This window comes from Rhamphochromis sp. 'chilingali', assembly GCF_963969265.1.
Source record: "Rhamphochromis sp. 'chilingali' genome assembly, chromosome: 14".
Classification (NCBI taxonomy): Eukaryota; Metazoa; Chordata; class Actinopteri; order Cichliformes; family Cichlidae; genus Rhamphochromis; species Rhamphochromis sp. 'chilingali'.
The window spans coordinates 26,617,515-26,642,027 of NC_137941.1; the positions used below are offsets into that span (position 1 = coordinate 26,617,515).

At 43.2% G+C, this 24,513-nt stretch overlaps 1 protein-coding gene across 5 annotated transcripts; it reads left to right on the forward strand.

The window, feature by feature from the left end:
- Positions 1-587: 587 nt before the first annotated feature.
- Positions 588-23,338, forward strand: rif1 (replication timing regulatory factor 1). Of its 5 annotated transcripts, XM_080902538.1 has the most exons (37): positions 588-804; positions 1,274-1,322; positions 2,201-2,335; positions 2,422-2,500; positions 2,591-2,687; positions 2,835-2,965; positions 3,126-3,220; positions 4,338-4,527; positions 4,626-4,718; positions 4,895-5,033; positions 5,122-5,273; positions 6,081-6,198; positions 6,276-6,455; positions 6,848-6,958; positions 7,448-7,510; positions 8,160-8,260; positions 9,458-9,544; positions 9,630-9,703; positions 11,018-11,198; positions 13,468-13,575; positions 13,674-13,823; positions 14,077-14,176; positions 14,260-14,549; positions 14,644-14,846; positions 15,022-15,115; positions 15,197-15,328; positions 15,551-15,693; positions 15,781-15,870; positions 15,954-16,008; positions 16,249-18,880; positions 18,995-19,161; positions 19,254-19,382; positions 19,460-19,546; positions 21,222-21,352; positions 21,463-21,613; positions 21,704-21,827; positions 21,955-23,338. In XM_080902538.1, exons 3-37 carry the CDS (start codon positions 2,220-2,222, stop codon positions 22,242-22,244), a joined length of 7,083 nt encoding a protein of 2,360 aa, XP_080758664.1. In that variant the 5' UTR covers positions 588-804; positions 1,274-1,322; positions 2,201-2,219; the 3' UTR covers positions 22,245-23,338. The 5 variants fall into 5 exon arrangements, with proteins under 5 accessions (XP_080758664.1, XP_080758660.1, XP_080758663.1 ...); XM_080902534.1 differs by having other exon boundaries at positions 16,249-19,161; XM_080902537.1 differs by having other exon boundaries at positions 16,249-19,161; positions 21,237-21,352.
- The last annotated feature ends 1,175 nt before the right edge of the window (positions 23,339-24,513 follow it).

A 24,513-nucleotide genomic window follows, 5' to 3' on the forward strand; every position in this document is an offset into this window, starting at 1 on the left:
GTCAGATGTACGTCCCAGTCATCTTGTAACAGTCACTACCACCCAGAGCTCCTGAACCCTATGCATCAGTCTTCCTTTTTTTAACTTCCACCATTTATTGCTTTGTTTTCCCTTTACTGGTTTTCTCTTCTTGATTTCCACAGGCATTCTAGAGACTACCATCCAATGCCATCCTCATATCAACTTTCAGCCTCCCATGTCTTTCAGATTGCATCTTGTGCACACAGTAGTCGACACAGGTCTTATACATCTCCCTGCTCCTCCCTCTTGCAATGTGTTCAAAAAAATCCATGTCCATTCTTTATGCAAAATCTACTAGTATCTGCACATCTCTCCTTAACACCATACCAACACCTCCCCATCACCTCTGTTCCTTCCATCTACATATGTGTTGAAGTCAGCTTCATTCAGCACTCTTCCCCCTGGGAACACTCTCTACCACTTTTAAAACGAGTCACAACTGTAAACAGCTATTCACAATAATAACTGTACGCTCTGTTGTCTCTCAGAGCCTTTTAAGCTGACGCTGTCAGCTCTGGGGCTCTCCTTATAAGTTCAAAGGGGCAGGCCGAGTGTGACGTAGCGGGGTCAAAGGTAATTTTGTACGTCGGCGTGGTGGTTTGGCGCCAGCAAATTTCGCGGGGTAACGGCACAAGACACAGAAAAGGAGGCTGAAATAGGAGCCATTAAAAGCTGCACTTCACAGAAAACAATCCAGACAGTGAAGCGTGGTGGCCGCTGAAGTGAAGCTTATTTGCTGCCGTCGGCGCTGTGTATGTGTCCCTTCTCATAACTCCGACCTAGGTGAGCAGTGAGTGTCAGCAGCGGGGACGTGCTGTGTGTGTTGGCTGAAACAAACAAACAAACAAGCAAGTGTAAACAGTCGTTTGGTTAGCCATGCAGGTTTGTGTTCTTGTTAGTGAGGCTAAATAAGGGCAGATGAGCAGGGACGTTTTAGCCGCAGCGTCGTCTGCCTGTGTGTGCGCCGGCGCGAAGGCAACTTTGCTAGCCGGAGACTCGACGTTTAGCCTGCTAGTGCTGCTAATTTGTTAAAGCTAGTTAGCAGGCTGCTAATTGTTCAGTCACGATTCAGAAAATGCCTCCAGAGGTTTTGATGTGTCATTTCAAAATAGTTGCTCTATTTGTGTAGAACCCAGCAATGGCATTAGTAGCGAGACACTGACAGACTGATTTGGGAGGCGTTTACATCGCCAGCTAAAACGAACATGTGTCGCAAGCCTGTATTTGAAGCCCATTCTTCACTGTGTTACAGCTGTATCTACAGTGGCGGGTGATCGCAGCTTCACCTACTTCTCACTGAGGTACGTAAATGCATCTTTTTACTTGTGTGATTATTTTGCAATGTGACAGTTCTGGGGTAGAAGCCCGCTGTTATAAACAGCTAGCTTATGCAGTGTGAAATAGTCAGACAAGGAAATTGCCCCCCCTTCAACCCCCCAGCACACATATAGACACACACAAACTAAATTCAAGTGGAAATCATCACTAGTACTAACGATGGAAAATTAGATAATTGGGATAAAAAAATATGTCAGAATATCAGTGATGCAAATATATGGTATTGACAAATATCTCCAGATATGGCGTCTGCCAGTGCTGTGTCACAACTGTGCCAGTTACAAATTTAACTTTGTATAATATTTATTAACACATCCAAACCCAATATCTGAATGAATGAGAGATGTGTTTACAGATGTGTTAGTAAAGAAACAGGAATTAAATGTGCGTTCTGAACAGAAATGTTTATTTTATGTATTTGTGTGTAGTTTTAAAAATTAAAAAACAAAAGCTAAAAACTAATCTCCATATAGCTGGAGGGCAAACGCAGTGTGTACGTACCCTCAGGTGGTAAATGAGAAACGTGGTTGAAGAGAGACACAGTGGACTGGATGTTGCTGTGGTTTAAAGACAGTGAATTTGATAAACTCCAGAGTCAAACAGAACAACAGACGTTTGGTTTAAATTAACTGCACTTTTGGGATTTTATTACAACTGTGAGTCTGATTTCTTCTTTTTCCGTTGAATTCTGACTTGAGCTGCCACTAGGCTGCACTTTTCAAGAAGATTCTGATCTAGGGTGCATAAACTCTGGACAGTCTATTACAGGGCAGTTCTATAAAAGTTTATTTTTATCCATTTTCCTCATGTTTCTCCTCCTTTTCTGCTCCTCCTCTTTAAGGGCGAGAAGGTGAGTAATAATGATGGCGACGGCAGGGCCTCTGAGCAACTCCAGCTTCCTCCCTCTCCTCGAGTCTCTGGAGGACAGCACTGCTGGACAGTCAGAGCAGACAGATGCCTACCTCACCATCGCCAAGTAAGTTACGAGCCCCAGTATGTCAGACTTTGACGTAAGTTAGGACTAGACCACAAGTGACAGAATATTCTATTGTTGCTGTACAGTCGGCTCAGTGGAGAGGAGGGGCGCCAGTTCCTCCCTGCAGTTGAAAAGCACTTTTCTCGTTTGGGTAAAGCCATCTTGGTGAGTCTTCTGTGCGCAAAATTGTCGGAAACTTACATTTTCCATGCTTATATTTAAATTTTAAGCCTTATTTTCTTATGCCACTTCCAGGCTCACATAACTAGTCCAAATGCTGAGCTGAGCCAAGCTGCCTTACAAGCCTTGGGGTTTTGCGTATACCATTCTCATGTTGTCTCTGGAGTGTCAGGTAACTTCATGTGTACATCAGACAGCATTTGTGTCTTGCACCGAGAAATGTTTTTCCTTCTTGACCGTAAATGCTTTGAACCTTGACATCATCACTGCAGATCTGACTTGGCCAGATGGAACTGTTATTTTTGTTTGTTTTTTGCAGAAGTCTTTGCAGCGGAAATACTGTCAGCACTTTGCTTGCTGGTGTCGAAGGCGACTGATAAGAACACTTGCACCAGGGCATTGTGGGTGATTTCCAAACAGAGCTTTCCTGCAGAAGAAGTCTCTAAAAAAGTGAGCAGCACCTGAACCTTATGTGCTACAATTTCAGAAAGCATCATGGTGTACTGAAAATGTTGTCAGGTCAACACTGCTGAAAACGTAGCAGTGATTTCAGGAGCAGAGGCGTTTCCAAAGCTGCTGTATTGATCCGTGTTGCTTCTTCTACACTCAGGTGCCGTCCATACTGGGAACACTGGAGAGCGTGTGGAAAAGGGAAGACATCCACTCTGTGGTAATGGAGCATGAAGCCTTGAATGTCATAATCAGGTAAGATTTATTTGAAGCCAGACTTCTGGATAACCAGAGTATTTTATTCTGCCCTGTTTTCCTTTAATCATGCTCTGTGGGACATTCTCACTTTGGGTCGAGGGAAATGTCACACAAAATGGAATATTAACACTCCCTGCAGCTTTCTACAATAAGTAATTTTACATGATGATGAGAAATGCATTACATATTTTATTTGAAACCCCCAGCATTGCTTTTTAGTCTGGATAAATAGAAGTTGCCAATGTCCTTTCTTTAGTTGTCACACCTCTTTCATGTTAGCCTCTGGTGGAAGAAAACACATCTGCTTTTAGTGCTATTGCTTAGTGTAATATGAGTTAGAATACTGAGCGTCTGTTTGTGAACAGATGTTGGGCAGGTAAATTGTGCATTTTGTTCCCCTGCTGTGCATGTCAGGGGCCTTTGGCATAGACCAAGAAACATTCTTTCTAATGGCCAGCAGAGGGCAAAAAGTCCAGCTGTGTAGAAGTGTGACAAAACAGTCATTATGAACACTTTATGGATTCAGTTGCTAGTTTGAATTCCTTATATGAATACACATACTTAGTCAATAAAGCTCATTCTGATTATTGATTACAACATGAAGGCAATTTTGGAACTTGTGGTCTTCATTATGGCCAGAAGGCCAGAAAAAGAGGAGTATAGCTAAGGTTGTTACTGCCATATGAGCAGTGTTCCTCACTTACTTAGTCAGAGCTACCCCTCACTCTTCACATCCAGTTTCAAAACGCTAATATGGCATTGGCCACACAAAGAAGCTTCACAGTGGGACTCTGTGGACCAGAGCTCTGACTGCAGCTGATCGGCTCTCGCTGAAGTGCTTCACAAACCTTCAGCCAACTCCAGCAGGGAGAGAAATCACACATTTTGGATAATGAATGTTCCCCCAAGTCCGATGTTACAGCAGTGGTGGTACTCTCATTGGTGCAGCTTTCATTTCAGATCTAAAATTCTAGATTGTGTCATTCCAGATTTTATTGGTCAGCTTGTCTTGTTTGAAAGTGTGGCCTCTTTTGTGTCATAAGTACTGCACATGGATAGCTAAAATATTTATATTGGAAAATGAGATGGGGCTCTCTTTCCTTGGTGTTTATAGGATGCTGGAGCAGGTGCCCACCCAGATGGGCGAAGGAGCAGTACAGTGGGCAAAGCTGGTAATCCCTCTGGTGGTCCACTCTGCATCAAAGGTGCGTCTGCGGGCCGCCGCAGCCATGGAGATGGGCATGCCCCTTCTACTGGAAAAGCAGAATGAGGTGTCTGCTGTTATTGAAACAATGATGTCCACAGTGAGTAGTCTAACGTCTCTATGGAGTTTGATGCTTGGTGTTGCTTGTGAAAAGGGAATTGTAATAATCTCTGCTCAACTGTCTTTGTGTCTTCATAGAAACTGATACCAGAACTGCAGAAACTTTTCATGTCCAAGAACGAAACCAATGTCCTGAAGCTGTGGCCTTTGTTTGTGAAACTGCTTGGGAAGGTAAAGTCTGTATATTTGGTCTCCGATATTTAAATAAATGAGTGTAACTTAGTAGTCATTGCGTCCAGAAATTCTGAGAAAGGCCTGTTGGGTTTGCTTAAAACTTTGGAATTCCTTGTTCTTTTTGAATGATAAGAATGGCCTGATCAGCCAGGTTAACTGTGTCTCCTGCTCAGCTGCTGCACAGAGGAGGTCCCTTCATCAACTCTCTCCTCCACCTGGAGGAGCTTGGTTTCCGCAGCTCGTCTCCTACCATTAAGAAGATCGCCTTTCTTGCCTGGAAGAGCCTCATTGATAACTTTGCTCTGAATCCAGGTGAGCCCCATTACACTCATCCTGTCTTTAATAGGAAGTTCAGTGGTCAAACTGAAATCTTAAACCTATACCCTTGGTGCTCCCGAAGACATCTTGTGCAGTGCCAAACGTATGAAGCTCCTGATGCAGCCGCTCACATCCATCAATGTCAGAACAGAAGCCCTGCTGCTCACCAAGGTGGAGGTGTGGTGGTACCTGGTGATCCAACTGGGGCCCAACCTGTCACCCAACTTTGATCAGGTTAGATTCCCGGTTTGTTTTTTCTAAAAAACAAAAACAAAACAAAGATTATTTTATAGAATTAATTTTCTTCCTTGCAGTTCTGCTTCTGTGGCAGAGTGGACTGGCTGCAGCGCCACACACTTGTCACACTGATTTGCTCTGTTCACAGTAAACTTGGTCATACATTATCCCTAATTCTCTGACTTTGTGCGACTTTTAGTGTGTGATTGCAGTCACTGGTGAAGCTATAGGGTAGTTTTTCTCAGTAATTAGTCATGTTTAAAAGGTACTGCAGACTTAAGCTAATTGACACTGCGGTAATAACTAGAGATCTGTTATAAGTGATTTTAAAGTGTTTAAGTGTGGGACAATTACAGTAAACAGTCAGACATCCTGCACTGTGCTTATTTATTTATTTAAATGCACCTTATTCCACATTCTTTTATCAGTTTAACTTTGACCAGTCTAAGATGAGCTAACCTTCAGTAGTACCACAGTTGGGAACTTAGCCCTCTTTCAGCAGTAGATACTAGTCCTACTTTAATACTTCATATGCATCATAGCTGTATAATAGTGTAATCAACTCTTTGGGTTACATGAGTCAATATTTAGACATCTTGGTAACAGAGTTTACTTCAACAGTGAACAGTCACGGAGGTCCTTTTTAATAATTTTATGTAACAGTACTGCATTCTTCTTACTTCTTAATTCATGCAGACACAACTTTATTTCCATCTACACAGAGTTTACTAGCTTGTCAGTTTTTCCTAACGTGTGATGAAGTGTGAAACTCTGGTGTGAGTGAAGTGTTTCTGTGTCTTTCAGGTTTCTGTACCTCTGCTCCAGTGCACAATCGGCTCCGACTCTTCCTCTTCTATACCAGGCACTCCTTCCAGAACTATCGCTCAAAATAGCGCTGCTGCTCCTGGTACACCCAAGACTGGTACGGTTACTCCTCCACATGTAATGCACTAATCCAGCTTACACAGACACTGATGTAGTGTTTGTTTCGGTCTGCAGCAAGTGCTCCAGGCTTCAACAGCCCAGCCAACACATCTCGGATGAGCCTGAACTCCAGCATCCAGCTCGCCTCCTCGATACCGTCGATTCAGCTGCTCGGACTAGAGATGCTGCTGCACTATTTTCGAGGTCCAGAGGTTGTTGCGACTGCAGCAAAACACAAACTCATCCTGAGTCTCGGTGGGTCAGAGTCACATGTTTTCTGCATTAGCCTGCTTTATAGTTGTTCCTTCAGGCTCCACACAAGGAGGTGCAGAGATAAACCCACTGTTTCTAAAGAATATGCCTTTTAAATTTCAAATACTTTTTCTGTTTCATTTTCTCCATTGCTCTGTCCAGTTCCATTTTGGTCTTTTTTTCTGGCAATGGGACCACAGGGAAGAGAAAGTGTTTTACTGTAGATGCGGAAATGTCCCAGAAATGCTCATGTTTCTGCAAATTTGTCTCCAAGTGCAAATTTAAAAAAATCATTCACAGGAACACAGACAAGAAGATCTCATCCAGTTTGGTGTTTAAAGAAGTACTTGAGTTTAGTGTGTCTCCTCTATACCTTTTATTGTTTTTCTTTGTAGAGCCCCTGAACCACCCGCTCCTCTCTGGTGCTTCCTCCTTTACTAAACATGCTGCTGTGCTCATCTCGAATACCAGAGATGGCTTCATCAACATCGGAAAAGATGCTCCAGGTAAACCTCACAGAAACATCCACCGACTGACATTCACCTCGACTTTGATTTGGAGATGAATTTTCAAAACTAAATATATTTGAATGCATTAGAAGAAAAATGGCATTTTGTCACCAGTGCTTATTCACACTGGTCCAAACAAAGCCATTGCTGCTTTCAGGCGTGATGCGGAAGTGATGCATCATTTTGGCTGTAAAAATTGAGCCTCGCCACTTGTAAATGAGTCAGAGGGCTTTTTTCCCCTTAATGTTGTCACTGGGAATCTTGATGTTAATGAGGAAATCTTTTTAAGATGAGGAGTTGGAGAAAGGAAGTAGTGTTAGGGCGACAGACTGCTAATCATGTAGGTCTGTGATAAGAGGTCTAAAAGTTCTTTGTCACAGACTGTTGAAGGATTTGTTGGAAAATAGGGTGACTGATTACTTAAACCTGAAACCTGCTCTCCTAAGTCCATATAAACATAAGCTTATAAGCTATTTTCTCCTGCAGAATCTCTTCTGACCCTCATATGGACAAGTCTTGTCCGGTTTGTTTCCCTGACCATAGAGTCCGGTAAGTAGTGAAGGTACCTGATTGATTTGACAGTGGAGCTAACTGGTTTGTGTGTAATGTTTATGGTGGGATAATCTAAAATGTGTAATTCGTTTGCATGTATTTATTTGTCTCGTTAACAAATGTAAGTTAGATTTTTGATAAAGAAGTAACAAAGCATGGAGAAAGCTGCGGGAGCCTTTATGCACACAGACTTTAGTAATCATTCATCTTTGCTGGCAAAACTGTGGCAGTGATTATCTGCAGAGAAACAGAAATGTCAGCAGTTTCCACTGCTCTTTGTTTTTGTTGTAGTTAAATAACTAATCATGGGTTAAATTTCTAGTTGTGTTGTGGCTGCTGCTCAGCAGGGTGGGCTCTTAAAGTCATGGGTCTGACCTCAAAGCGCCACATAGAGCACTCAGACTGGGTCTGAGCTTTGTTCCATGGGAGGACGAGCGAGACCTCACTGTCCTCTTCTGCCTGACCCTGTCACATCTCATCATCAGTTTAAGTTGGAGCGTTCAGGTCTTCAGTCTGGACTGCTGTGACAAGACTACAATTCTGAGGGGATCTGTCCCCAATGATGACTCATCTCAAGCAGAGCCTGAAAAGACGACAATATTGATGTTGGACTCGCTGCTGAATAATACTTGTGCTCTGTCGTTAGGCAATAAGAAGGAGCGACAGGGAAGCGAAGTACTGACACTGATGCTTCAAGCTCTGCAGAGTATCATCGCCTCAGAATCTCTGCCTGCAGACAGAGTCCTGGTAAGGTTATGCAGAAAGCTTTAAGACTGACTCACTTACTGAAAATTTAACTAGAATTAGTCTGTTCATAAGAAACGCAGAGCTTTACAGACTGTCACTTATAGAAATGATTTGAGAAGCAGCACCAAAGGATAGGTTTTTATGTCAGATTGTATCATTCCTTGAGTTGTTTCTGATATTGTTAGCGTTTTACCTGTTTTAATGAATCAGAATACTTTATTAATCCCGAAGTACATTATAGGTTACAGCAGGCAGCACGCTAATGGCGCATGCGCACTTACAAAGGAATCTTCTGACCAAACTTTACACAAACATCACATTGGGAAGTCATGTCAGAAAGGTAGGCTGATAGGAAAAAACAACGAAAATACATAACATGAGGTGAGAGGAGGAGAAAAAAAAACTCCACTCAGATTGAGCTCCTAATGGGAGAACAGTTTGAGAACAGAACAAAAAACGCCCCAGCACAAAAAGCACATGACTATCAATACACCATAGAAACACAAGACAAGCAACAGGGGCGGGTAAGGGTGAGAGAGAGCCGGTGTAGACAGCGCATCCGGTCCTGCAGCATGTCTGCGCTGGACATCTGCCCCGGGAGGGGACAAGCATCGAAGGCGTTTGGAAAGGGAGGGGGGATGAGTGTGTGTGTTTGTGTGTCCAGAGTTCAGCTGAGACGGTGTCCTTCGCCCTGCCAGGCTAAGTAAACAATCTTCCAGCCAACCCAGGTGGCCTTGCGTAGGATAGGAAGAAACAGTCTATGCACAGTCTGTTATCAGGGTGTTTTTGTTCGGCTACAGCCTTGAGACCACAGCTGGCTTCTCCAAGATGTTATCCAATTTTCGCTCAGCGGTCTTATTCTGAGTGTTCACGGTAGCCTCAAGCATCTCCAAGATCTTATCCGTGCTGCGTTCGATGAGCCCATTTTGAGAACTCACGACTTGTCCCATCGTTTCAATCACAGTGGGCAGCCTTGTGGGGTTTTGAACAGCTGATTCCGTTTTCTTTAATCTTCGATAAGCCAGGGCCAAGCCAGCTCCAATCAGCAAGAACCCTGTTATCATGGTTCCAAACAGGTACATGTCTTCGATAGACAGTCCCACCAGGCACTGGGCTGCTTCTTGAGGTGTTGGGTCTGATTCAGTGCTCAGAAGTTGTTACTGCACTGACTGTTTTTGTTTTTCTTCTTAACCTTAGGTTCTGTTTGAAGCCACAGTGAAAGGAATTCCTCAGAGAGTTCTCAGTTCTGCATCTTATCAAGTGGGCAAGATGGACGTGCTAAATGTGAGTGCTTCATGGTTCAACGATTAGCATAGCTCCATGGAAGTGCTTACACAGAATGTTGCTTAAATGTTGTTTAACTCCTCAGGGAACACCTGCTCTCTTCCTCATCCTCCTCCTCTACGACAGCAGCATGCTTCCAGCCTACGTTGAGGATGAGAGGTGGGTCTGCTACTTAGTTTGATTCTCATTCCACAGGAACACAATAAAAGATACTGGTAACATCTTGTGCATTACTTCCAGTAATTTTACTGAAAACTGTATAAACTGGGGGGGGGGGGACAAGATAGTTGGTCACTTAGTCAAGACCTGCTACAAATGGTAAATGAACTGGTTCTTGCATAGCGCTTTTCTACTCTTCCTGAGGACCATACATACAAGCACTTTCTATCATTAAGTGCCTTCTATCTACCACGAGAGCTGAAACGGCTCACCTGGCTCCTTTCAGTGTTGAGGAGAAGAGGCTCTACTTTAAGTCTTGAGTCCCAGCCAACATTCGATGGAAGGGGAAAAAAAAATAAATTCCTCCTCTTGAATCTGAGACCTCCATTCTTTTGCTCACCACTCAGAACTCGGGACCACAGGTGAGGGTAGGAACGTATTAGACTTCTAAATTGACTGGGGCGGCATCCGCATCACTGCTCCAGTCCGTCCGTCAATCTCACGCTCCATTCTCACCTCACTGGTATACTTAAAACCGCTCCACCTGGGGTAGTTACTAATCCCTGACTCAGAGTAGGCACGTCACCCTTTTCTGGTCTCAGCCTCGGGAGGCCCAACAGTCACTACAAACAAGTCCGACTTACTGGTGGCAATACAACACAAGCTCTCGCTATGGTTGAACAGGGATCTAATTACCATAATGGGCCAGACACCCCATACTCCTGAAGCACCCTCCACAATGTCCCATTGGATGCTCCTTTCCTGCTGTGTCCTCCTGTGGAGGCATCAGTACAAGTAATTATAACCACCTAAATTCAAATGAAGTGTACAATAATTTTTCAGCCTGTCAGCCACTTCCTCTATCTGCCGGTGGTACTTACCGTGCAGGCGCTTGTCCTTCCATGATGGTTCCTCCTCTTTCTTCAGTTTATGCTGCCTGAGTTATTCACTGAACGTGCAGCTGGTTGTGGCCATCCTGGACCGTGGTACTGGCACTCACTAGTCCCTGGCCTCCTTCCTTCTGCTAAGCATACAGCCTCAGGGTGCTGGACTTGGGGGTGAAACCCTCCTTGCATGGTAAAGAGCTTCCTTGTCTTGATGTCAGTGGGTTCGATTTCCTCCTTTGGCCAGGTTATTATCCAAGCAGGGGATCACAGGGCAGGGCGTAGGTGTTGATAGCCTGGATCTTGCCTAGGGACCCTTACTGGATACAGACCCCACCCCGATATCCAGTTGCTTATATATTAGATATCTATGTATGCACACACTCTCATCTTCTTTGCTTAATGCATTGCCTCCTGAATCTGTCTGCAGGTTTTATCACTGCCTTCAAACGCTGGTCAACTGTGGACTGTCAGGTCCAACCTCCCCTCTAGCATTTGCAGAATCGCTGTTGGGTGCCATCAGCCGCAGTGCCACGTCTCTGCAGAACAAGGAGCAGCTGCTGAGAATGTGGAGCGTGGTCGTCAGCTCCCTCACTGACATCGTCACACAAGTAGGAGCGGGATTATTGACAATCACTGCTGTTGTTTAATAGGAACATTTAAAAAATCTTTGTTTCACTTTGTCTGCAACAAGTCAACTTTGAGAAGACAATAGTTTTACCTGTCAGAATGTTGAAGTTTTAGTGCAGAGTTTAGAGGCTTGTTTGATCGGCAGAGGGGTTCTAAGCAACACATTAGCCTGCTTTATAAAGTGGAACACAGGCACCGCGTGTTACTTTTTTTTGAGGACTGGAGCCAGCCCTGTTTAGATAAATGTAGGGGATAAACTAGATGGGGCCAAGGATAAACTCTGACACTAATGATACTGATACAACTGCCAAAAGCATGTTTAAAAATGATTACTTTTGATAGGGTCAAGGTTATTTAGTATCCTTTCATAATATCATGACAGTGTTAGTTTTTCTACCTGTGTCTGTGTGGTTTCTTCCAGCTTCCTCCCACAGTCCAAAGACATAGACAGAAAAACGCAACATAATTCTCCAAAGCTGGAAGCAACTTTAGGGTTTGCACTGCAATGGTGGAAACCCTGAGTATGAAGAACAAAGCCTTGCTTGGTGGCCCACTTATTAATATATGGATGTAGAAAAATGCAAGTTTAAGACCAAATAAGTTTAGAATATACACCGCGTTCCAAATTATTATGCCAATTGTGTTTAAGTGTCATAAAGGTTAAATAAGTTGTTTTTCAATTAAACCCATGGATGAAATTGTGTCTCAGGGCTCTTTGGATGACTAAACTCAATCTTGGACACCTGTGATCATTAGTTTGCCTGGTGAGCCCAATTAAAGGAAAAACTACTGAAGAAGGATGTTCCACATTATTAAGCAGACCACCATTTTCAAGCAATATAGGAAGGAAAAATGATCTCTCTGCTGCTGAAAAGCGTGAAATAGTTGAATGCCTTGGACACATAATGAAAACCTCAGATATTTCACGAAAACTTAAGCATGATCACCATAATGTAAGAAATTTGTGGCTGAGTCAGAGCACAAATGGGTTCGTGCAGATAAAGGCACAATGAGGACTGTTTCTGCCAGACAAATGCATCAGACTAAGAGAGCAGCTGCTAACAAAGCAGCAAACACATATTTGAAGCTGCTGGTGCCTCTGGAGCCCTGCGAACATCAAGGTGTAGGATCCTCCAGAGACTTGCAGTTGTGCATAAACCTTATATTTGGCCACCCCTAACCAATGCTCACAAGCAGAAACGGCTGCAGTGGGCCCAGAAGACTAATTTTCAAACAGTCCTGTTCACTGATGAGTGCAATGCAACCCTGGATGGTCCAGATGGATGCAGTGGTGGATGGTGGACAGCCACCATGTCTCAACAGGGCTGCAACGTCAGCAAGGACGTGGTGGAGTCATGTTTTGAGCTGGAATCACGGGGAGAGAGCTCGTTGGCCTCTTTTGGGTCCCTGAAGGTGTGAAAATGACCTCTGCAAAGTATGTGGAGTTTCTGACTGACCACTTTCTTCCATGGTAGAAAGAGAAGAACTGTGCCTTCTGCAACAAAACCATCTTCATGCAAGACAATGCACCATCTTATGCTACAGCGAACACCTCTGCATCATTGGCTGCTATTGGCATAAAAGGAGAGAAACTCATGGTGTGGTCCCCATTCCTCCCTGACCTCAATCCTATTGAGAACCTTTGGAGCATCCTCAAACCAAAAAATAAGAGGGTGGGAGGCAGTTCACATCCAAACAGCACCTCTGGGAGGCTATTCTGACATCCTGCAAAGACATTCAAGAAGAAACTTTCCAAAAACTCACAAGTTCCATGGATGCAAGAATTGTAAAACTGCTATCAAATAAGGGGTCCTATGTTAATATGTAGCTTTGACCTGTTAAGATGTTTTTGATTTCAGTAAAATTGATCTAATGCTGCAAATTCAACAAATTACCATTTTCAATTCTCTACTATCTATAAAATGTTTTGAAACTCTGTGCGCAATAATTTGGAACAGTGCATTTTGAGTTTATTATTTTTGAAAAACATACTTTTTCATTGGCAGTTTTGTTGAGTAACATTTGAGTTGTACTCTAATGGTTGATGACTCTAAAATTATGCTGACTGTCATTTGAATCGACTATTCAGAGAAAAAAAAAATCAGAGAAAAACATCATTTGCATAAAAATTTGGAACGCAGTGTAAAGTTTTTTTGTTTTGTTTTTTTTGTACCTTAACGTCCTGTTAAAGTCTTATTTAACAAATGTAGCACCAGCGTTTAACTTCCTTTGACTCTTTTATTTTGACAGACTAATGAAGTGAACCAAGGTGACGCTCTGGAGCACAACTTCAGTGCTATGCACTCTGCCCTGATGCTCCCCATTACACATCTCTTACACGGCACACCACTGCCACAGGTCTGGTGCAAATGGAACAACCATAAAGAAATAACAAAGTCATGCTTTCCATTCAGTCCGCTTCAATGACCTCATTCTCATTCCTTTAATTTCTTCAGCTGGCTCAGAAGTCGATGCTTTCTTCATGGTCCAAGCTCTACAAAGTATTTGCTTGCTGCTCTGCATTGGTGGTCACAGCTGAGGAGAACATCTGCTGCGAGGAGCTCTGTGCAAAGATGGATGCTGCAATAGACAGAGAAGCCCTAAGGGTGAGTACATGGTGACGTATAAACAGCTTTACATAGAAGCTTTCCAGCCGAGTATAACAAGCTCAAACCTAATAAACATGACTTTATTTCATGTTCCATAACAAATATGGACAAAAAATAAACATTTTCAGAGATGTGAATATTTGGAAAATAAGCTGATTCATCAATCTGTCATGATTTAAAAAAATTCCACAGAGGTAAGAATATTGCTTGCAGCCTTTAGAAGAACTCTAATCTGACTCTGATCCTTCAGGTTCCTTCGACGTGTAATGCTGTTGCCAGTATCCTCCATGTCATGGTCGAGTGTGTGGACTTCTCTCCGTACACGCCTCAGTTTCAGCAGAAGCTTAAGTGTAAGAACTGAAACGAGCTTTACTTCATCTTTTATACAAATTACACACATGCACTTAGTTTCTAAACCTGTCATTTCTTCCAGCCCCCCATACTCCTGTGAATTGGATGCGAAAGAGGAATAAAGCCCTGGGCAACCTGTCTATGTTCCAGTCCCTGCTGGTACAGTGTTTAGAGGTTTATCTGGAGGACCCTGAGACTTCCTCTGAGGCAGTAGGCTCGGCCCTGCTGTCCGTCCTTTCTGCTCTCTTCACAAACCTCGTTCTGGCAAATGTTGTCCAGGAGGCTCTGAACTCTCTGATTCATCCCCTCACTCTCCTTTATAAAAATGCAGCCAGTGAGCCATCCAAGTTCACCTCACAGCTTCTGGGAAAGGTGGGCTCCTCATCAGCTGACCAAGTAGGTTTTTAGCATTTGTCATTTTAGGGTTTAGTTTTAATGTCTGTCCTTTTCTCTTCCCTTCCTACAGTTGGAGAAGCTTCTTGGTGAGGTTTTCAACTGCTTGCAAAGCCGTTCCTCTCTGGCCCACAATGATGAACTCCTGGCTTTGCTCTCTCCTCTGCTTTGTGTGGTGTTTCCGCACAAGAACAAGCACCTCCGCACCTCAGTCACCCAGTTCTGGAACTCCACCTTTGCCAATGCAGTCAGCCTCACGTATCCTGATGAGATGAGGTGATTGTCTTCATTAATTTTTTTTTAATGAGTTCACAATTTTTATTGCATTTAAAAACTACTACTGTGGAAAAAGTACTCCTACAGAGGCTCCTAGTCCCTGCAGGGGCATTCCTATGGCTTTAAGACTCCAATGTCGCTAATATTATCCTAATATTTTTTAAAATAAACACAGGCCAGTACTGAGCCAGGTGAAACAGAAGACCCCCATCATTCTTCCTGGCTTCGAGGTCGTCAGTTATCCCGATGAGCTCAGTGGACAATATTCAGTGAGTTGCCCTAGTTATCTTTGTTTTTCACTTTTGTGATTTCAGCTTTATTCAGCACTTTCTCTCTGTCTCTGTGTTCAGAGTGAGAATTCTCAGTTGGAGACAAAGCTCAGCGGGATGCCGGTTTCATCTGTGGGGAAGAGGGACTCGCTGCTGGGAAAGACTGCTGAGCTGAAGGAGAAGAGCTCAATGAAGACTAACAAGCCAGTTTCTGTAATTTTAGAATCAAACTTGATAATTTCCTGAGGGACATGTTGGATGAAATAAACACATTGGGGGGGAGGAAAAAAAAGACACAATTAACCAGCCAGCTTATCCATATTGATTTGTTTAGATACTCATATTAAAAACACAACATCAATTAGACATGTTATAATTAATAATCCCTTATTGTCGCCCTTAATTGCAAAACTGATTTCATCTGTTTCCCTTCAGACAAAACTGGACTTTGGTTCACCCAAGCCACCCCGCAGGGAGGTCTTGGAAGAAGAGGCATCCATCGACTTTGTGTTCATTCCTCCTGAGGCGAAGGAGAGAGTTCTGACAGAGCATCAGAAAGAGGTGAAAAGGACTAAAAGGTCAGGTTTGCCCTCTTCAGCCTGTTTTCATTTGCTCATTTGGATTTCACATGATTGTTTATGTAAAGCAAATGCTTTTTGTTAAAGAGTTGACATTCCTGCCATGTACAACAACCTTGATGCCTCTCTGGATACCACGGCCTTCACACAGTACACGCAGAGTCAAGAAGACTCTTTGTAAGTTCTCAGAATCACAATAAATCCCTGCAATAAAACATATTCAGAATTAACAGAGAATTTATTTATATTTTCCTCCACAGGGACAAATTGCCAACTGAACAAGTCGATGTTGTAAACAAAAAGACTACTGACAAGGTAACAAAACACACAACTCCACTTTTAGTTGACTACATAAGCTAACAGCAATGAGTACATACATAGATAACATAGACATTGTTTTGTTCTTTTCTATAGGCACCAAGCAGCTCAACATTGAAACCAAACTGTGCAATTGCCAAATGAACACTATATAGATATATTGATCAGTTAGTTCTGGTGTACATCTGTAGAGGGAGTTGATAACTTTTATATTTTTGTTTCTTTTACCTTCCTCAGATGGACACTGAAAAAGAAGATGCTGAAATTCAAACGAAAGAGACGCAAGACTATGCCAGCCCAACAGATGCAGAGAAGTTGACAGAAAATGGCAAGCAGCAAGAGACTATCCCAGAGTGTGCAGATGTTTCGATGGAGGAGCATGCAAAGAGTGACGATAGGGGTGAAGATGTAGACAAAGAGTCTAAAGAAGGCACAAGCCCTAACATCTCTCCCTCATCCGATTTGGTTTCAGGGACTCCCCAGAAACCCAACAGTCGTCGTCAGTCTTTCATTACTCTGGAGAAGTATGTTGAGGGAAAACCCGCCAGCCCCAGCACTGCGTCCTCATTTACAGGCCCTCTTTTAAAGATATCCAATAGCCAAGAACCCTCTAAAACCAGCAAGACATCAGCCTCTCGGGACTCATCTCCTGTCACTTGTCCAAACTCTCAGGATTCCCAATCCATTCAGACAGGAAAATCTAGCTCTCAGTGCTCAGTTAACAATGCCGACGAGTCCCCTCGAAGACCCAAAGACTGTAGAACAAAAACTGAGCCCGTAAAGCTGACTGAGAGACTGTCTAGTGACTCAATGGAGGATGAAAATGTCATCCCAGATACACAGACTGAAATGGAGAGCACAAAAAGACCTTCTATTTCACAGGATATAATTCCCTCAAGTCAGGAAGAGGAATCTCAATCAGCTCTGGAGGATTCTCAGTCATCTCCAAGTCAGACATCTCCCAGTGAACCCAGACGATCTGGACGCCAGAGAGTCAGACCTCAGCTCCCTGGAGAGGACCCTGAGGAACGGGAAGCCAAATACTCACATGTCAAAAAGAGACGTTCTGGAGAAGAGCCTATCAGTGATTCTCCAAAGTCTCTGATGCAGAGCAGACCAAACACAAGAAGTAAGCAAGCTGCAGAGGATACCGGTAGAGAAGGATTGCGCTCAAGAGCTCAGAGGGACTCGGGTGAGTCGAGCCAAACCAATTCTCAGGGTAGAGCTCGCAAGAAGATCAAACTGAACACCAGTTCACAGGAGTTACTTGATAAACCTGGACGTAAAAGGAGAAGCACCAATGAGTCCAGCCAAACTGATTTAAGATCAGACAAGCAGTCGAATCATGAAAGCCAATCACAGGGTGGGCTTAGTCAACAGAGCAAAGCATTCAGTGATGAAGATGGATTGGAAAAAAACGTTTTGCCTGACACAAAGGAGTCTTGTCAAACTGCCACAGATGAGCAAGTAAACCACATTGAAAAAGACAAGGAGTCAGATACAGACTCCAAAGCAATCATTCTTTCTCCTCAAACTGGCGGTGAGTCCCAAAAGTCAGAAAACAATGGCGAGAAACCGAAGGGCTCTGAAATGGTTATTTCTTCACCTCAAGTTAAAGGCCAGTCGCAGGAGTCTGAGCCTAATGGAGACGCCAAAAAGGATTCTCAAGTTGTCACTACTTCTCCAACTAATAAGTCCCAAGTTGGCTCAAGCACGACAAATATTTTAGGCAAAGAACTACTCAAGGATGAAGACAACGAACTAGAAAGTAGAGAAGACTCTCAAGTGATCACACCTTCATCTACTGATAGCCCATCTAAACGTAGATCAAGAAGAAGTAAGGTATCATCTGAAGTGTCAGAATCTGAAGACAAAAATGACGATACAATTTCATCAGGAAGGCAAATGAGGTCTAATTCTCACATAACAAATTCTGTAGTCGGCCAGGCAGACGCTCGAATTGGAGGAAGGACTAGAAGGAGCAAGTTATTAGAGGAGCAACTAAAATCAAGTCCTAGCTCTACACCAGAGAGTTCTCAGTCATTAGATCTTTCCGGTTCAGAGTCCTCTCAAGGCAGGGGCAGATATTCCAGACGAAGGTCCTCTCCAGCGTTAATGGCAAGTATGGAGTCCTCAGAATCTGAATCCTCTGAGGTCAGAGAACACTCAGTCATTCCCAAAAAGAAAAGAGGGAGGCCCCGAGCATCACTTCAGAGACTTCTTGCAGTCGAATCGAAGGACACTATTGAGAAAGATATGGAAAAGTTTGACACCGATGCCTCTCAGGAGTTGGATAGTCAAATCACCGAAGCAAAAGATGTCACTGATTTGGAGGAATCAAAAACCCAAGATTCACCTAGTTCTGAGTTGATCCAGCATACAAATAAAATTGAAGCTCAAAGTAAAGAAGAGTTGCCGATGGAAGTAGATGATGTTCTAGGTCCAGAACCTCAAGCTGATGACTCAAAGCAAAGGACTGTGCCAGCTAGTGACACAGAGCAAAGAGACTCTGAAACAAATGGTGATGATTCCACCACACAAAATCACACAGGGGACTTGGAAATGATTGAATCTGTCGAAGTGTGTAATGAACAGACACTTGCACCTCCTAATGAGGCAACGCACAGTGTGCAAGTCAGGGAGTCACCAGAGGAGAAAGCTGATGAAGTGGTGACAGAAAAACAAATGTTGGATTTAAATTCAGGTCCCCGAGGACCTCCTGAGGAGAACACGGACACGCAAATGGAGAGTCTAAAAGTTACTGGTGACCTTTCTGAGGAGGAACAACATGCTGCTTCAATTCAGCATTCAGAGGCCAGTGCTGAGAAAGAGACCACACCACCACAGGAGAATGAAAAAGATGGTCAAAGTGAGATTGTGGAGGATGAACAGAATACTGCCAGCACTGATGCTTTGACTGATGTTTGTAAGACTTCATTGCAATCAGAACCTACAAGTAAAGGCGATTTTCTTGATTCTCCAGTGAAACAGAAGGACCTGGAGACTGTAATGGCTCCAGATATTGGACATAGCCCCAGCAGTGGCAAGACCAGAGGTACCTGGTCTCCTTCTGCTTCACCCTCTACCAGTATTCTTAAGAAGGGCCAGAAGAGACCACTGGAAGTGGACACTCCTTCACCTCTTGTTAAAGTGAGTGATGAACACATTTTGGTAAAATGTATTTCAAATGAACATTGGCTTGAAATATTTGTAACTTTTTTTTTTTTGTTGTCGACTTGTAGTCCAGGCGTGTGTCCTTTGCTAATCCAATCCAGCAGCAGGAAACTGCAGACGACATCGATCGTCGTAGCCCAGCCATCAGAACCAGCTCACCTAGAAGGTCAAGGGTTACTAATATTCCACAGCCAAAGGTATGTTTGAGCATCAGTGTTTGTAATTGCGATATTTTACAACCATGCAAACCCTGACGGTCTTCTGCTTCTTTTAGCATGTCACTACTCCAACAAAGGGCTTGGTGATACTGAATCCTAGAAATCTTCACAGCCCAGGTTACAAGAGCTCCAAGAAATGTCTGGTAAGCACACAAATGTGATATTTCTCACCAGTAAGCTGCCACACACAAACAACATTTTAGCCCAGTGTGTTCTTTACTTCTAAAGCTTAGTTTCAGACTTCTGAAAAATACATGTGGCTTTTCTTTTGGATTAGATGGTGCCAGTTAGCTGCCCAGGTAGCATGCTGGCTGGTCAGGTACAAATATGAAAGAACTTTAATGTACCAATCAGATTTCTTCTTAAAGAAGTTCAGAAAGAAAGTGCTGTTGCCATTGGAGATTATTAATACTCTGGTCTTTAATAGTTATTGATAACGCTGATCTCTCCTTAATGTCCCATCTCTCTCCCCTCATCCCCAACCAGACTCGGCAGATGTATTATTGTAGGGTCTTCACCTTCAAGCGACTGTTGGGATTTGGCACTGTATAAATTGAACTGAAAAATGTAGCCTCAAGCCCATTTAGTACAGCTGGATTTCAGTACCCGTCCTTAGTTTTGCAACTGGGGTGTATCTTGAATAGGGCTGCCACAAACGATTATTTTGATAGTCGACTAGTCACCGGTTGTTTTTGCGATTAGTCGATTAATCAGATCATGCATCCATTGGCCGTAAAACGTTCAGCTTATTGCACCAGCAGCATCTGCTCTTATATAACTATCATTAGCTTACAGCTTTAAGTGTTTAAGGTATGTGCTAACTAAAAATAAAAACGGATGATAGTTTATTAAACTTTTAATGAAATTTGCAGATTGTCTCAGTGGAACTTAATAAACTCAGCAGTCTGCTCCTTGCTATCTAAAATATAACAGGACACTGGAGTAAATTCGATGTGCTGGGAGTTTGGTGTTCTCGCCGGCTCTAGTGAGCCTTGAACCCCGGCTAGCTATTGAGCTGGTGGATAACAGATGTCTCAGAAAATGTCCGATCACTTTTGCAAATACGTGATGTCTTGATAAACCGAGAAGATATTTGAAGTTTACACAGCTACATTCTTGCCTGAAAATAGGTTAAAAGTTTATTTTGTGACCCAGAAAGAGTAATAGGAGTAATATTAAAACTACGTAGCTGCCGCTATTGTTGGAAACTGGAACTGGCTGAGCTGCGCTATGAATTCTGGGATAGGTTGGGCCACGAAGTATACACCCCACCCATCCTTCAAATCTGGGGAAAAGGAGGACGCATTTGGAGGAGTGTTCAAATTTTCATGGCCTTTGTCGCGTTGCTGTAACGTAATCGGCCTACAAATACAGTCTCTGAAGGATGTGGCCCCTGAATTTGGACACAGCTATGATACCGGACACAGCTTTTTCTTCTTCGGGGTTTAATGGCAGCTGGCATCCTTGTACATGCAGTGCTGCCATCTTCTGTTTCAGTCTGCTTTTACACTCTTAAATCCTACTACTTATTCCTGCGTCTTTCGGGATCTTACAAAGCTTCAAACGACGCGTTGACTATTAAATTAGTCGTCGACGTAATTGCGACTAGTCGACTAATCGTGGCAGCCCTAATCTGGAATCCTGCATGAGGCTTCACTCATGTTTTTAGAATCATTTTTGTTGTTGTTTTCTTACCAGAAAGAGAAGGAATGACCCAAAAAACGCTGGCATAGGTCCAGAATTTCAGTCCCAGTAGCATTAACATGTTGATTATTCCAGCTTCACATAGGTATCAGACTTCATCCTAATGATACATAGAACCTTTTTTGTCAGATTTCTGAAATGGGCCAGGAACCTCGACCTGTCTCCAGAGACTGCATCTACCCTGCCCTGGTTGGCTGCTCTACACCTGTGGAAGCTGTGCTGCCTCAGATTTCCTCTAACATGTGGTGAGGACAGCACGGGGTTCACCAAAGGAAAATTTTGGTCAAATATTTATTCTCTGTTAATCTCTGACCAAAGTAACCAAGACTCATTTTACCTTCAATCTTCCTCATAGGTCTCGAGGTTTTGGGCAGCTTGTTCGTGCCCGAAACATTAAAACGATCGGTGACCTGAGTGCACTGACTCCCAGTGAAATCAAGACTCTGCCAATTCGCTCCCCAAAGATCTCTAATGTGAAAAAAGCACTCAAAATTTATGAACAACAGGTACCTCAGTAGGCTAACACCACCCAGCACAAACACTAACATTACTGCAGCTTTTCCACATGTGCCTGATGTCTCACTGTCATTTTCCAGCGTAAAGGACGGGGCGGGGATGAATTGAAGAGCTTTGATGAAACAGAGATGATGACTTCTGAACTGGAAGAGACAAGTGTCCCTCAAAACACAGAAGAGGATAAACCGTCAGGCGACACACTGGGTATGTAAAAATTGTGTATTACATCAGTGACAAGTTAATGTCCTGAGTGATGCCATGCAAATAATCTCTTGTGTAAGTGTTGATCTCTTTAGAATTATGTAAACAGAATTCCCCTTTGTGTTTGTAGCAACAGAGCTGGTGGACGAGCCTGTTTGTGCAGATGAGAGACCTGAGCAGGACGCCTCTGGGAATCTGACACCAGAGGTGCCAGATGGAGATGAGACAATTGAATGCCAGCTACCCCGAGACAGTCTGTCATCAGAAATAGAGACACTGTCCTGCAGAATGACACCACAGGAACTGAGCGTCTGCTCACCACAGCAGCTTGTTGAGATGCACGATCAGTTGGGAGGCATGATGAGACGTGTCGTGGTTGAGCTGCAGACTCGCCTTTGCCAGACAGACGGCAAACACTGAAAGGACTGAAGCGTCAGACGGCTGTATCTGTTATGAAGCACACACCGAAGGGTTTCAAGGACTGCAACAAAAGATACAAATATTTGAGGATGGTTTAATGAGCCCATTGTACAAAGAAGATTTTAGGGTTTTAACTTAGTATCCCTTTCAGGGGGGGGGGCGGCGGTTTCCCTCTTGCTTGAAGGATTTTTTAATAAATGCAAGCAACACATTTCACATCATCTCTCATGCTATGCTTGAGGTTGGGTTTATACATTTAAGAAACACTGAAAGGGAAGCACAGTTGCACAGTGATGATTTTTAATAGCTGCAGTCTCTGCATTTTACATTTAAACTTTCTCTGCACATTGTTTTAAAGGACTGAGACATTTATAAAGTAATTCAATGTTCCCCATGTGCAGCTGAAGCCTTCATGCCTTGTTCATATGCTTTCCTCCCATGTGCATATTCTACAGGCTGATAAATTCCTGTGTTGTGATGTTTTGTAGTTTCAGAGTTTCTTTGCCTTTTGTCATCTCACTTAAATATCCTGTTTTGTTTTGATTTGTTTTTTGTTTTTTTGTTTTTTTTACGTAGACATTCAGCACTTCATTCTTTGTGATTTTTTTTTTTTTTTTTTTAATGCTTAAATAAAATAATTTGAATATGCTCATTAAATCCTTAAACAGGTCTACATCTCCTTCTGAAAAAGTACAAAGATATTCGGTGCATTTCTCAGTTTTCTTGACATGTCTCCACACTGTTTGCTGGTCACAGTAAAGTTTTCTGCGCAGATTGCTGACTTTAAACAAAAGTCATAGCATTGAAATATACTTTTAAATACTAGTACTGCTTGTTTTGCTTACCATCTGATTTCACACTTCCTTCTATTATGGGATCATAGCCGTTGATATGCTACTGTTATACATTATTGCAGTTATGGATTCAAAGGAGGAGAGGAAAGGAACACTCGTAAATCCATAAGTTTCCAGCTCCAGTCTTGGCACAGGCATCATTTTAGCTTCTCCATTTGGATCAAACTGATCTGTTACTACGTGAAGTATTTTATCAATATGCCACACAAATGTGTGAATTAAAGTGAATGATCTCTGCTGTGTGCTCATGTTGTGTTTTTGATATCGGTCTTTGCTGGAAATTCAAAATGCATCCAATCAGCACCGTCGCTATTTCCAAGCACTTCTATCCACATTGTAAATGTTTCCCTGTCCCTTTGGTGCCTGTTGCACCTGAAGCCCCTGTCATAGTACAGTGATGACAAACCCTGACACACCATAGTAGCCAGAACCCTAGAAAGAAGTTATAAAAAAAAAAAGACCTAGTCTTCCTCATAATGCTCTTCCCTCAACCCTCTGTTCTTCTCTACAACAAATCAAATTACAGGTAAACACATCTGCCCCCTACACAACTTCACACAGATTCTAATCCAATCTCTGAAGCTAGTATACACTTTAATACACTCACTGTAATAGAACCTGTTACAGGTAAACTAATAAGTTGGAAATTTGGTCTCAACAAAATGGCCATTTCCAGGGCTGAATGATGTCCATTTCGCAATCCTACTACTACTTGAGGCTGCTAAAATTACCGCCGGTGGGTTTATATTGGAGTCAATTGAGAACCCAGAGCAGATAATAAGGACGTGGAAAGGTACCCTTTGCTTCAGTATGAGACCCCTAGGGGTGCGACAAATCCCAGTATTTTACACGTTGGGAATGATAATGTTCTGGATCCCTGTTTCTCCCCAGCTAGCTCACTCTTGGACGTGTTTGTTGTTTTTTTGTTTCCTCTCTTGCTCTCTCTCTCACTGCCTCCTGTCTGTCTGGGCAGAGCTCATTATGGGCTCCTGCCCTTGGCCCACGCACCTGGACTGATTATCACCAACTGCTGGTCATTGACCTAGTTTCCCTAGCAACTACTTGTGACTCAGAGCGTCTCAATGCTGGATCGTTGTACAACCTGAGTTTGTGTAGCCCCGGCAAATTCCTCATCTTATTTCCTTGTGATTCTCTAGCTTTTTTCTAACTATTTGTCTCTGTAAATAGATTCCCTGGACCTGCCCCTGTAACCTGTCCCAGATTCCCGAGTTCGGCTGAGTGCCATGGAGTGAGAAGGAGTCAGTGGCAGAAGAGCAGTGTGTGTAAACAGAAGAGAGTGTGGTTGTGTGCAATTTCCTTCCTTTGGAGCCCTGAACCCCTGCACATTGTATATATTTTGCAAACACACACACACACACACACACACACACACACACACACACACACACACACAC

Coding starts and splice junctions, on each gene's coding strand:
- rif1 (XM_080902534.1), top strand. CDS start 2,220: ATGATGGCGACGGCAGGGCCTCTGAGCAACTCCAGCTTCCTCCCTCTC. Junction 2,501..2,590: donor GTTTGGGTAAAGCCATCTTG/GTGAGTCTTCTG, acceptor TGCCACTTCCAG/GCTCACATAACTAGTCCAAA. Junction 8,261..9,457: donor TGCCTGCAGACAGAGTCCTG/GTAAGGTTATGC, acceptor TCTTAACCTTAG/GTTCTGTTTGAAGCCACAGT.